This window comes from Echiichthys vipera (assembly GCF_963691815.1).
Source record: "Echiichthys vipera genome assembly, chromosome: 5".
Classification (NCBI taxonomy): domain Eukaryota; kingdom Metazoa; phylum Chordata; class Actinopteri; order Perciformes; family Trachinidae; genus Echiichthys; species Echiichthys vipera.
The window spans coordinates 7,028,824-7,043,336 of NC_139830.1; the positions used below are offsets into that span (position 1 = coordinate 7,028,824).

The 14,513-nt window shown below is 41.5% G+C and overlaps 1 protein-coding gene across 2 annotated transcripts; it reads right to left on the minus strand.

Annotated features, from left to right (window-relative positions):
• Positions 1-668: 668 nt before the first annotated feature.
• Positions 669-14,513, minus strand: sidt2 (SID1 transmembrane family, member 2). 2 transcript variants are annotated; one of them, XM_083913595.1, is made up of 26 exons: positions 13,588-14,513; positions 13,184-13,305; positions 11,062-11,226; positions 10,889-10,934; positions 9,618-9,719; positions 9,353-9,436; positions 9,074-9,239; positions 8,654-8,747; positions 8,195-8,250; positions 7,948-7,974; positions 6,477-6,515; positions 6,316-6,393; positions 5,613-5,728; positions 5,423-5,496; positions 5,277-5,343; positions 5,123-5,196; positions 4,913-5,036; positions 4,021-4,138; positions 3,667-3,803; positions 3,447-3,555; positions 2,940-3,016; positions 2,811-2,857; positions 2,618-2,723; positions 2,404-2,514; positions 2,107-2,220; positions 669-1,531 (listed from the first exon to the last, which is right to left on the minus strand). In XM_083913595.1, exons 1-26 carry the CDS (start codon positions 13,849-13,851, stop codon positions 1,469-1,471), a joined length of 2,580 nt encoding a protein of 859 aa, XP_083769721.1. In that variant the 5' UTR covers positions 13,852-14,513; the 3' UTR covers positions 669-1,468. The 2 variants fall into 2 exon arrangements, with proteins under 2 accessions (XP_083769721.1, XP_083769722.1); XM_083913596.1 differs by lacking the exon at positions 7,948-7,974.

Here is a 14,513-nt window from a genome sequence, read left to right on the forward strand (position 1 = left end):
TGTGCGAGTGCATGTATGTACGTACAGTCTCTTCCTGTTTTTATCAAGACGTGGCTCAAGTTCATAGATTGCCGAACATCAGGTTTAAAGATTTAATTTTGAACAAAGTGAGATTGCCATGTTTTTTTATTATAAAGCAGGTGGAGGTGCTGTATGAATACTGTGAAAGTATCAAAACGCTCAATCCACAGTGAAATACTCACAGCCCTATTCAGAAACTGTGCCTTTTAAAACTGTACATTTGTGATATCACAAGGACTGGGTGTTTTTCAGGAGGGGGTCTTAAAGAGACAGGTGCTAAAATGGAGTGTTTCAGACAGAGGGTGAATACAGGTGTAGTCAGACTGTGGCTGCCAGCAACATCGACACCATTTTCACATGCCCCAACTGCAACAGAAACTATGGGTCCAGGAAAGGGCTATCAAGCCATCAAAGAACTCACCGTTATAGAAGTGGAAGTCATCATCGGACTTCATGGATAACAACAAGCAAGCATTCAGACGGACAGTATGAGAAAATGTGTTTTTTTAAAACATAAAACCATGAAAACATGTTCTAGAAAAAACATGTTTATATTACTAGTAATATAAAAGTATGACCCTGAAGATCAGCATGTCCAAAAATGGAAGTTACCTTTAGAACACACACATAAATTAGCCCATAGAAAGTTTCTGAAAAGGAGACCTTTATTCAGTAACCGCTCATTGCAATGTTTGACATTAAAATATTTTTTCCCCCCATACAGTACAGTGCAAAAACATACCTCTGCATTCAGACTTGAGGGCAGTCGAGAAGTAAATACAATCATCATCATTATTATTATTATTAATAATATTCTCCAATGAGAAGGACGGCTAGCTGGAGGATCGGACCAACTAGAGCGCAGTATGTGACGAATATGATTAGAACATTAAAAGGCCACTGACAGACTGCACAGAATTCATGTTCTCACATTTATGTTTGCAAACGCGCACGCACGCACGCACACACACATACACATACACGCACACACACACACACAGCATATAAACAGCATACAAACAGTGATTTCAAAATGCATTGCTGACTTGCAGGTCAAAATAATGCGGATCGTATAAAATAAGTTAATTCTGATAGTTTCTTTTAGTGAGTGTGTACATTGTTATCTTCATCGTCAGCCGGAAGTAAACATCGATTACAACAGTTATACTGATGATGGCAGCGAGAGGACAAAACACTTCAGCGTCGCTCGACGTAGGCCCAGACTTCATTGGCACATTTGTGTCCATAGAGGAAGAGGGAGGGGCTACTGCCCTCCCCCAACTGGCTGATTGGCTGTGGCAGGCAGAGAGGTGCCCGCTGTACAGCCTTCCAAAAAACAGGCTACTGGCTGTGCTTTTTTAGAACACAAATGAGATGCGAACAGAGAAAGTTGAGGGCGATAAGGCAGAGAAGAAGAGCTGAGCTCATTACAGAAGATCTGACATATCTAGAAGGCTAAGATCTTGTCTCTCTGGACGGTGTCGAGGTCGTCATCCATGGTCAGGAGGACCTGGAGGGAACAAAAAAGCAGAGCGGTTAGCTCACAGAGTTTCCTGTTTGCTGGTTCCCATTGGTGTTTGAGTGTGTTGAGTGTTAAGGGCCACACCAAAAACACCAACAGTAAATATAAATATAGTTTTTAAAAGGTGGATGGCAGAGCCCACACCACAACTATAACGACATTGACAGTGGTGAACGATATTGGTGGGATCACTCTCAGACAGAAACACTGACAGCCAATCAAAATCCATCTGATTTTACTGGGTGTCACGTTCAAACTCTACATAAAGTGTTGAATATTTACTGAAAAAAAACCATCTCCCTCTCTCTCCCCTCACCTAATGGCTGTGCGGCACAGCAGCAACTGTCAAGTTCTTATTGATAAGAATAATGACAAATAAAAGCCAAATCAAGTGCTTTCGAAATGTTGTGTTTAACGTTTCTGACAGATTTGATGGTATTTAGGAAACACAATAATGCAGAAGACGAGGAAAATGTCCATCTCCGGTCTCTGGTGTGGACGACCCTTTAAGAGTATGTGTATGCTGCATGTCCTAATAAACTAAGACAAAAATGGGATCATACCAGGAAGGATCCAAACATGGCGATGGAGGAGAGAAAGTGCCAAATGTCATGGTCATCGAAGAACGAAAGCAGGATACAGTCCCTGTTGTGCTCACGAGACTCCGCTGGAGTTTTCTGTGTCGCGAGAGAGAAACACACACACACACACACACACACAGTAAAGTAAGGCCTCATTTTGTATGAATTTAACAAACACAGAGTCAATGTGTGCTCTTACAGGCAAAAATGTTTCTCAACTACATGTTTAAGGCTAGTTCTCTTTCTGTGTGACAAAGTATATGCGTGCCAGGTACTGACCTGCCAGGTGCTGAGACCCTGGAAGAAGAAATACAGTGCAAGGCCCCACACTACGGCTGTGAACAGAATACAAACCAAAGCCAGACACTGGATTCTCTCACCGCTCCGCAACTAGAACACACAGAAAAAAAAGGGCTTTAGATGTAAAAAAAAATGTCTACTCTTTTTTTTTAAAACGCTAAACTTAAAAACGTGGATATATGTAAACACGCACCTTCATAATGATGTAAAAGGCAAAGTAAAGTAGCAGGTTGCAGATGGCGATGGCCAACAGGTAGGAGGCAAAGTCGTTAGGTCTTTCTATGAGGCCATACGCAGCTCTACAGAGAGGGAGCAGTGCTGTAAATTCAGTTTTTTATTGACTCTACTTAGCGTTAAGTAAAAGAAGAAACGTGGTGTTTACTTACAGAGACCAGTTGACTATGTTCCCCATTACGAGCAGAACCATACGGTCCTGTCAGACAGACAGAGGGGAGAAAGATGATTTACTCTGTATGAACTGAATTCCTCATAAGCTGTTTCTGGTTATTACTCACAATGTACATAGGTCCACTGCACTGTCTGATGGAATCTGTGTAGATGATGTAAACCATCCTGCGCAGAACCCCGGAGTCTGACGCAAATATACAGACAAATGTTAGCTGCAGTCAAACACTAGTCCAGAGAGTGGGGATCAAATCCACAGCATATTAGCCACAGTAAATGTCAGGGGGATACTTTGAAATGACCTTATTCCTATGAACCAGTACATTTTCAAAACATAGGACACACAAGATATTACTCTGCCAGTACAGTTTACAGTTAGATTGTGTTTCTACATATTAAAACAGAGTTTTATGAAGCTGTTAAACAGCATTAAAGCACATTTTTCTTAAGGAATTTTTAGAGAGCTAGTGTAAAGCCTGCACTTTGTTGGGAACAGGGGAAAATACTAAAACAAATGTGCGAAACAGCAATGGATCCAAACCAACCGTCACTTTTATCAAACAATCATGATTCAAGGGGCTAAAGACAGAGTTTCAGGTCCCCAGCTGTGACCTTACCCAGCCTCCATCGGCCCATGTAGTAGAGCTGTGTGCTGAGGAGCATAGTGGCCAGAATGTGGATCACAGAGAAAACGATCCAGAAGACTGTGTTTCCTTTCCCAAATACCTGAAAACAGACCGTCACAAACATTAGGACACAGCATTAGTGTTTTTGTGTGTGTTAAACGTCACAAGGCGTCGTCTTATTTGTGGTCTGTAGGTCTGCGTGTGTACGTACCACTCCCAGCACAGAAAAGAAGATGACCCCGGCCAGGCAGGCGTAGGCGGTGTAAGCACTTGCGTTAATGTCTGGGTGTCTCTTTTGATACAACTTCAACATACACAGTCCAGCAATCATATACATGAAGGAGGTATCTGCAAAGAAAGACACACATACCTTTAATTATCTAAGTCAATTTAAGATCATCGCAGATTATTGTCAGTGAATCACAGTTTACATAAAATATAGAAGATAAAGTTGATCAAACATTGAACAACATTGTACATGATCTCAAAGAAACAAGAGAAAGCTGTGCCGAGGTTGAAATTTTACATCATAAAGTCAAACTGGTTGGATCATAAGCAGTCTCACCAAACTGGAAGTTGGTGTAGTTGGGACAGACGTGGTAGCAGGCACTGAGCAAGCCCTCCATCATCAGAGCAGTTCCCATGGCATAATACAGACCAAAGTGCTTTGGGATACCACATTCCTGTGGGGTGGTAGAGAGAAAAAAATCACAAATAACTGAGCAATAAAGTTCAATAAACAATACATTTTACTTTATATTCCAAATGTACCTGGATGTGCCTGTATCCTCCCTTCAATAGTCAGTGACATGCCATAGCGACTGATGCTAATGAAGCTAATGTTCATGTTTTGAACCACTAACGATCATTATTTACTCCAGGAATAAAGCTGATAACCATCTTTGTTGACTTAAATCATAGACTGTATATAATGATGGACGGCTTGACAGCTCATCGAAAGTGAGGCCAAAGCGCCTCCACTGCCCCCTGGAGGCTGGCTGCAACATAGGTCATAAGTCCCGCTCCCTCTATGTTAGCGAATGGGACATGGGCCAAAGTACACCTTTAAATAATGAATAAATATTAAATAATTAATATTCTGTCATTTTGGGTAGCTTTAATCACGCTTATGTTTGTTCAAGTGTTCCTGTTCTTCTTGTACGTTTGATTTAAATGAGTTATCTGATGCCATAAAAATGGGGTGAAACATCATGATTGACAACTGTGAAGTGACACGATCACTACTGTGCAGAATATGGTTGCAAAGTGCAGAATATGGTTGCAAAGTTAAAACATGGCGGCGCCCATATCTGTGATTGGTTTCATTTTTGTACAGTGGAGCAGCGTTGTCCATCTTTATATGCAGTTTATGGGTGATACACACATTTTGAGCTTATTTATGTGTGCCTTACAGTGCGTCTACTGTTCATCTGTCTGTGTACGTGTGTGTGCTTTACCAGCGCGTTGAGATCATTGCGGACCAGGGCTCGATTGTGGACAATATCCCTTTTGAGGACGATAAGGAGAAAAAGGAGTCCCAACAGCACGTAACCGAGGTTACTGAGGATGTTGTTGAACGAACTGCGTAGAACAAACAGTGTGTGACGACACTTGAAACAGGCTGTTGTAATAATTACATTGAGGCACCCAAACAGATATGTGCTCACCTGAGAGCGCCCAGAGGGTGGGCACACAGGAAGTTGTAGAAGCAGATGTCCTGATTTCCTGTAACATTGACCACCTGAAGAACAGAGAGTCAGTAGAACATACATCTTTTTTTTCCGTATCTTATAAATCACAGTTTATGTCTCATCAGCGTACCGTCTGATAGGTGATGACCAGCTGGACGACTGGCAGCGCGTAGAACACAGCGATAGTAGCAATGTTCCTGGAGAGAAGATAATGTTGATGTTTGTGATTTACACTTCAATTGTACTTGTGTTTCTCAGTCAAACCAGTATCCTCACCAGAAGTAGATCTGGTATTTCTTGCTGAGGATCCTCTTGTCTTTGCGGGACAGGTCAGACACACATAGATATTTCTGTAATAAGGGATTTATTACTTGTCATCACGTAAATTGGAAAACAGCAAGGAGTGGTGACATTTAAAACATCCAAAAATGAGCAATGTGTATTCAGACTGAGAGCAGAGGTGTACCTTGGTGCGGACAATGTTTTTGTCTGAGTTGATGTCGTCCAGAGTGTCATAGTCGTCCTCCTCCACGGAGCTCAGGGACTCCTGCCTGCTTCGTCCAACACTTTCCAATGATCGCTCTGATGGAGTGAGGGAAGAGAAGGTCAGAGAATAGAATAGAAATACTTTATTGATCGCAAGCTGGGAAATTGAAGGAGAAGGAGAAGGTCATGGAAGAATAAAGAGCCTTTTTGAATTCATTGGTGGGGCAATATGATCAGATCGAAGAGACGGAATTTGAATTTTTTTGCAACTACGCAAAGGTGTTCAGACACATCACATCTTTCAAAATGTATCTGCAATTTCCATATTATACAGATTGTTGGTTCTTTGATCAGTATTGTTTTGATATTCACTTGAATCAGATTAGGAATCTGGCCACTTCCTGGCATCAACATCTAAAGTCTCATTGATGTGTGATTCACACAGTGCTGATTGGTTTGGTCTAAACTTATTGGACCAATTATTCGGCAGTGTGTCACCAATGCGGATGGCTATCTGGTGAAGGTGATTGAGGATTGGACGACGTTTAACAGGTTCCTGTCCTGATGAACACAAAAGACACACAGAAAACCAGTGAGGGAACAGAGCTGCTCGCTCCAAGCCAGGCTGTGGAGAAAGTGTCAGTGATGGGTCAGAAGAAATGTGTGTCCACGCATGTCCGTACCCAAGTATCCATAGTTGTTGTCAGTTGATGTGGCGCTGTCAGTGATAGCCTCTGAACTGAGTGTGCTGCCGTTGTCAGCTAGGGAAAAAGAGAAGGGGGTATTTAAATTAATCTCCACACACACAAAGACATAAGCGAAACCAGAATGGAGCCAAACTCACCAAAGGAGCCATATTCATATGGGGAGGCTGGAGTTTTGCCTGTGGAGACATACACACACACATTTAAAAGTTTCTTTAACAATATGGACACATAGAGACGAGCCACACTACAAACAATATCTGTTAGTATCTTAACGCTGCATAATAAAACACACCACTGCAGCTCTATTTTCAGTTCAAGACCCTGTTTACACACAGATTTAAAAAGCATCTTGGTCAAGCTGCAACCTCCAGGGGCTGAAGAATGAAGCCAAAAGCTAGAGTTCCTCAAATGACCACTTGAGGCTGGCTTCAAGTTCAAAGGTGAGTCATGCCCACAGACTCCCTTGTAAAAATAACTTTGCAGCAGAAAAAATAATAATACAATTCTATTATAATAAGGCTTAAAGTTCTACATAATTCAGGGCACGGCCGCTCTGAGTGACAGCTGGGTGCCGTCACAGGTGGTTATCATACTATAGGCTTCATTCTGTCAGCCTCAGCTTCACCAGAGATCCATCTCTTTGACCATTTCTGGATTAGCTGGGAGTTAGGCGGTGACAGGCACTGCCGAGATGGTGATGTCCCAGAGACTACGTCCATATTTTGTACAGTCTATGGTCTAAGTACTTGTGTGAACGTCAGCCAAGATGCATTGATGATCCGATCACTCAAACCCCTTGCCAAGGTGGTCTGGGGCACATTTGATCACATATCTGTTTAGCTAAAGCCTCCTGATTCGTCCAAGGACGTAACAGGAAAATACGGCGACAATGCAGGACATGGGGGTTGTTTTGTTTGGATTACTAAAATGCATTTTAAAGGTAAGTGTACACAGGGTCACAGAGAGGTGAGGGAGGAAACAACACATGCAGAGTTTTTTTCAGACTCAAAATGCCTGAAAAATCACATTTGAAATAACAGTTTTAGTGAATGGGTGAAGATGTGAGTACAGAATGCTGCAGAGTCTAGACTGTTGTGGAAAGTGGTGGCTGCTGCAGTGAGGATGGATTGTTTTGAGAACTGTAGGTGTCCTGCGGTTTTAAAATCAAATCATGTCAGCATACACTGCAGCAAACAGCCACAGATACACACTGATAGGGAGTACTCGATAAAGAGCCACGTCTGCTGTGTAGACATTTATCTGAATGGTTTTGTATTTATTCATGAAACAACTTATATGTTATGCTTTGGTTTGTCTATCATGTCGTGAGCACTGCTGACTACAATGTAATATACTTTTGTCACTATACTACTGTGACAAATGCAGGCAAGATGGTAGGATGGGAGGAGTGCTTTGTGGTTAGTAAGTACCAAGGTCATGTGTATCTGTATCTCTATGATGCGAGCCATAAAAGCTTAACTAACAGGAACAGTTGAAGCACTACGATCAATCACAGTTATAGCTAGAGCATGCAGAGCATCTGCAGATGAGCAACACAGTGTGAGAGAGGGCAGTAAGTGCAAGGTTGGAGTAACAGTGTCGTTATACCATCTCCGTTCTTCCCGAGCAGAGAGGCTGAAGCACACATTAACATGAGGGAGAGAGAGTGAAAGACACACATTAAGTACACACAGACTGGTTAAATTCTACACAAAAAGAGTTAGGTGCAGTCTCACATCAAATAAGTGTTATGGCATCTAGTCTACAGTTCAGATTTACGACTTTAAGAAACGCTAAACACACCCGCTAACGAGCCCCTAATGGGCCGCTCCATCAAAGCTAGTTGCTGGGTTACCTGTCTCAGCAGGCGACATGTCAGCGGGAATCTGAAACAGCTCTCTCTTTTTCATCCTGAAGAAACAGAGGGGGAAACATGCAAATTCAAATGATTTGTATTCAGTGGAGTGTTCTTCTTGTAGTGGAGCTGTGTTCATCACATTTTATAGAGGTTTTAAAAAATATATTTTTTTGTTCCAAAAATGTGACACAAAAACCTTGCACACTGAGATGCGTTTTATTATTATTATTATTATTATTACAATACAAGACAAAATGCTGTTGTTTTGTCTCTCACTCCTTCTCTCTCATTGCCTCTCTCCGCCGGGGGTTACCAGGCTGTCGCCATTCTCTGCCTGTGTCTTGCATTTGGCACCGCGGCAACCTGAAGAGGCTGAGCTGTACAAGGCTGTATATATGAAGTGGATGTGGTAACTAATGGTTGTTTGGGCAGCAGGGAAAAGTGCAAAAATCTTACCGCCTGTTCTCCACACAGGCCATGAACAAGGTGAGCAGGTAGAAGGAGAGGAAGATACCCAGACAGAACAGCATGCCCATCACATACACCTCCGCTGTGGAGTGTGACAAAAGATATAATGTAAGCATATTCACACGCCAACACTGCAAGACCTTGTCTGCACTGCATAATGAAATATACGGACTCATTACCGACTGCTTACAATTGAGAGAAACAGACACAATATGCATCATGTACCAGTTATAGAAACCCACACCTTTAGTCATGCATCATTCTTTCTCTAACTTTCCCAATTCTGGAAAACTACTTTTATCCATTAGTTCAAATGTTGCTCTTGTCAACAAACTCAATGGTGTACAATAAATCCATATGGGTTATTCCTCAGTCTGAAAAGTTCAAATTTGTAAACATGTGACTTACAGTTGATAGCAGGGGTGACAACCACATCAATGAGCTTGCTGCGGTTGCCGGCATCGATCAGCTCATCGGGACGGAGAGGGTAGAAGCGCAGCGGACCGCCGCACGCCTCATCTTCTGTTTTTACCACTACTACCACGTAAAAACTGTTGCTGGGAAAATCTTTTCTCTAAATGACAAAAGAAAGAGGCATTAGAAGATATGATATGTGGTAACAGGGGTTTCTGTAGTAGCATGTTCTGTATTTCAGAACCACGTACGTGACTGTGTGCGAAAAACTACCTGCACAGTAATTGCGCCTTTTTTGGTCATAGTCTGGTACATCCCAATGAAGGCCACATTGTTGTCAAGGTCATAGACAGGGCACTGAAAAGAAAGAGAGAAGCAGAGGGAGAAGATGAAATGGGAAAGTTCACTGTACTGACACTGTTGCAAGGAATTATGCCCTCTTGTGGTGCAATGGTGTTGCTGCATGCTGAGCACATGAGGCCACTTAAGGACAGCAACTGTCTGGTTTGAGGGGATGGGGAGGGGGGAGTAAGTGTACCTGGATGTCTTGGATGGACATAACAGAGCAGGGAAAGGTCATGTCTGAGTTGACCTTGACGATCACAGTGTCCACCCCATCCGGGAAGATGTACTTGAAGTACTGAGAGAAATGGACAGAGAAGAAAAAAAGATGAAGAAGGATAGAGATACCAGAAATCACTGAACAGCTTTCAGGAGGTTGTGACAATTTCTGTGACAAAAAAACAAATTAAAGGTGGAAACAAAAGTAAATAAACTGAAGCACGGGGTGGCAAGTGTGACTCACTGCAAGGAGTATTAGGTCTACCTGAGACAGGGCTCAAAATGTTTTTTTCTGTGTACATGCACCAATTTTTTTTACCAGCCCCAAACATTTTTTTACTGTACAACTGGGTGTATCTGTCTTTGTATTATCTTTCCTCTGCAACTCCGCCTCGTCTGCGGCTGGACTTTCAGCATTTCAAATTTAGTTTGGAGTGAAAAATTATTTCAAATTTGATATGGTCATAGTAGGAGTCTTTCTGAAGAGATTACATTTTTTTATGACAAATAAATCAAATATGACGAAATGATCAATGTTGTAGTGTAAGTTTAGCTAACGCTCCCATTGATTTTCTCCAGAACTACAGTAAAATAACATTTTTATTTGCCAAATGTTTTATAGAATTAGGCCTTATTTGCCAACAGTTTGATTTGTTATAAAATGTAAGAAATGATTGCTCTATGCAGTCTTCTGCCTCGGATACCATACAGCAAGAATAGACGGGCATCATAATCCAAGCCGTGGCAGTGTTTGACCGCAGTGTTTTTTCTTCTCTGTTCGTGCGCTCTCTGTGTCCTCTTAAACTTGTTTTTCACTGCGAGAGAAAATTGACGTGTGGTGCGAGAAAAGGGGTGACTGCATGACACGGTCAATGCATCCAAACAGTCATGTCTAACGGTGCATGATGTGCTGAGATTTATGTGCACAGCTCAAATATACTTAGTATTTAAAATGCTGTGGGTGGTGCTACAACAGGCCAAACAGGGAACGCAGGTTTGTTCCTTTTTTTGTGTGTAAGAAGCAGAACAAAAGGGATAGAAAAGAATGTCTCAGCATAGTGAATAGTTGTGTAAAATGTGAGAATCCCCTTATTATTACTTGTACTTTCCTCAAATTCTGTCACGTTTGTCGTCATTTGTATCCTCCACCCCCACTCTCCCCCTACATTTCTGTAACTAAACGTGCTTGTTGTAGAGTAACACTCAGTGGCATACTTAAACTCAAACTTTGGGATCGAGCCGTAATACCTGAGGTTGGGATGGTGATGCGTTGAAGCTGAATTTCTTGTCTGTCCTGTAATTAAGGTGAAAATAACACGTCAGGCATTCAAGTAACTTAGTGTAAGCCTGATTGCAAATGCATTAAAGTTGAGAATCCACGCAGCCGCTGCACAGTGTGTTTGTATGATTCTGTCACTCACTGGAGGGTGAAACTTTCAACACGGCTGACCCTGAACTGGTAGTTTGTACCCTGGCTTGACAGGGTAGACACGTCCACAAAAAAGTACTGGGTCTCAGAGGCAGCCCGGGTTGGAGGCTGGCACAATGTCCGGCCAATATGACTGTAAGGGTACTTCCTCTGGTAGCTGGAGAGAGAAAGACAGATTGAAAAACATTGAAAGAAAGAACAAGTAAGCTCAGGTTTGAGTTTTACACTTAACTACATTTACAATTAACTATTAGTATACTACTTGCCAAAGGATTGCTGTTTCAGAATCAGATGACCTAACTAGATATTGCATCTTTAATCATCTCTGAGCAAAATAAATAAATACCCAACTCTAGAAAATGGCTAGCTCAAAACATGAATGTGTGGGGTTTTTTTTTTTAAGAGAGCACGTGACAGAAGCTACATGAAACAGGAGAAACTTCACACTGATGACTTCGAGACAGCTCATTTACAGTAAGCTCGGCCCCTCAGATCTGCACCGGGGGAACTCAGGGGAGGAAATGAAAGTCCAAGGTTCATTAGTGATCTGCTAAAACATGCCTGGCCACGAGACTGCATAGGCAGCAAGACTGTGGCGAGGCAATTTGGGTGTTGCTCAACCACAGAGAGTACCTTGGAGTGTGGGAGACACTTATCACATCACGTATGGGCTGTTAGCCAATGGCTAGTAAACAATTGAACTTATAACCTGTTATGAAATCCCACCTGATTAAGTCAGATTACAAAACCTGTGTGGCCTATAATAACAGAGATAAACCCCACAGATCATATAAAAAGCTGTAGATTGTGTTGTTTCCTCCCCACAAAGTACATCAGCAGCTGATATTGTAGTGCTTACTCCATCCAAGAAAGAACAATTCTACAATATCAACTCTAAAATTCTAGCAAATATCCACATTCAACTATTATATCTCGAGATAAGAGACATAGAATGCAGCACCTGCTAGAATAAATCGGACCCTGGATCTCAGATCTAAAAATCATCTCCATGCACCACATCTACAGTGCAACATGCACAGCTGGCATTTACAGATATCCTTCTCTTACAAGGCTAAGTAGTTCACACGCAGCTCTCTGCTCCAAACAAGAACATTAGCTTCATCATTGCGTGACCTGAAGTCACAACTGTTTACTATCTAAGGAAAAACGGCAGCAACAGCTAGACACTCCTTGGGAGGAACCTTGGGTTATTACTTTCTGTAAGGCTGATTATAAAAACACAATTTAAAAGACACATCCCAGTCCAGTGGAGACTTGCCTCGCAGTCCACATCTGATGTGGTCGATTTAGGCATTGTGACATTTAATCACTGTCTTAATCTATACCTAAGGCTAATGTGTTAATAGTAACAGTAATTCTCTACGGAGGAGTGCACGGATTAAATTCCATTTGAATGAACATGAATAATTGTTTATGTTCAGCATAAATCGTATCTGAGCATGATACTGGAAAAAGCCATTACATTATAGATAATAGATATTTATAATAATAGATAAATATAGATAATCTGCTGATTATTTTATTGATTAATCGATTGACCAAGTTTCCCATGTCCATTTAGGTACCTTAATTTGTCAGTCTAAACCTTAATATACTCAGTTTTATGTGATATAAAACAGAGAAAAGCATGAAATCGCTAGACGTTGAGGCTGAAAACAGCATGTTTGCATAAAAATCTAATTTAACAATCACTAGATGATCAAAATGATTATACATGTAATCTCAGCCCTGCTCTCAAATGTACAGAATATTATTTACTGAGACCTCAGAGGATTTAGACTAATAGGCTGTTGCTGTGGCAAGCAGATGGCAATGAAGCATTATGCTGGTCATCACAGCAGGTAACAAACTAGGAATGTTGTTGGAGGTGTTTTGAGCTTGTACTGGTGGATGCTGATTGGATGGCAATATAAAAGGTTGGGTCTAAAAGAGTGAATGACCAAAACACATCTAGTAGTTTGTTTTCAGTTTATTTTTATTTTTTTTAAAAGATCATGCCTCCAGTCAAATCCAGTTTACAACTAGCGTATGTAAATTGTGTGTGTGTGTGTGTGTGTGTGTGTGTGTGTGTGTGTGGGGGGGGGGGTACTTACAGGCCTCTTAAAATGAGAGGGACTTGAAAAGACAGCACAGCTTGCTTCTGTCGTACCACAAAGAGGATGGGACTCTCAAAACCCTGCGACAACACATCCACAGACACGCGGACTCCCTCCGTCTGTCACCCAAAAAACAAAACATATTAGTACACTCTAGTGTGAAGACATTTTATAGTCTATATTTATAACTTGTAAACTCTGCATCGAACATATTTGTATTGTTCTGCTTTTTTTTGTGTACCTTCATATTTAGTGTTTTATTTCTGTGTATTCTTTATCTTTCTATATTTTTCTGCATTAAAACAAATTCCTAGTGTGTAATCTAATAACATACATGGCAATGAAGTTGATTCTGATGCTAAAAAAAACAAATACATCAGTCTGACAGTGTGTAAACTTACCTTATTCCTGGAGATAGTGTGATTGAAAGCGTAAATGGTCTGGTTTTCACTTGTCACTGTGTCATTATAGGTGACATCAAACTCCGCATCTTTCTGGACCACATTTGTGCCTTGCCCCACCACCACCACCGGCCCAAATCCGCAAACAAACAGTGTCACACACAACCAGAGCAGGGAAGCCGATCGTGGTTGGATCCAACCAAGAAGAGCAGACCCAACAATGTGTTTTTTATGTCGAGACTTCCAGCAACTCCTCAACACCATTTCGTCTGACAACGTCTTCCTTAAAATGGGAACTGATTTTACTCCACTAATGACAACTCCAGCCCCATTCAGCAACAATTACTCGGATAGCAAGATTGCTAGCTTAATTAATAATCGACAATAACAGCAGCTTCCGTTTGACAAGCTCAAGAGACAGCGGAGTGTTTACATTAAAGATTTGCTTCTCGTCCTATTGACATCCGTAACAAACTCGAAGCTGTCAGCTGGTTAAACGTTATGCAACAAATACCACAAGTTTCAAGACAACAACGATACTCATCTGAGAGACTGCCCAGCTGTTAGCTCGCTATGCTACCGTTAGCATTGTTCGTTAGGACGCTGCTACATGTTTTGATATCGGAGTTCCGTCACACAGCGTCAAAAACAAAATAAAAAAGCGAATAGTCCAAATGTGAACTGTTGTCACGGCCTATGTTGAAGGCTCCGTGTCATTGTGTGCAAGTATTTCCCGTGTGGAGGGTGAAGAAGAAATTGAGCGTGTTTACAATGTTGAAAAATCTGTGACATTAGCGCCCCCTCCTTAGGAAGTAAACAAAGTGAGTGTGACGTCATGTCTGTTTCTTCTTCTTCTGTTTCTTCTTCTTCTATTTCTTCTTCTGTTTCTTCTGTTTCTGTTTTTTTCTGTTTCTTCTTCTTCTGTT

Bases quoted from the DNA above. Each gene is read 5' to 3' on its own strand.
- sidt2 (XM_083913595.1), bottom strand. From the start codon at position 13,851: ATGGTGTTGAGGAGTTGCTGGAAGTCTCGACATAAAAAACACATTGTT. The intron at 4,139-4,912 runs GTAAAGCACACA...ACCACCCCACAG, and splicing joins GCAATGATCTCAACGCGCTG to GAATGTGGTATCCCAAAGCA. The intron at 2,515-2,617 runs GTGCGTGTTTAC...TGTGTGTTCTAG, and splicing joins CCTTTTACATCATTATGAAG to TTGCGGAGCGGTGAGAGAAT.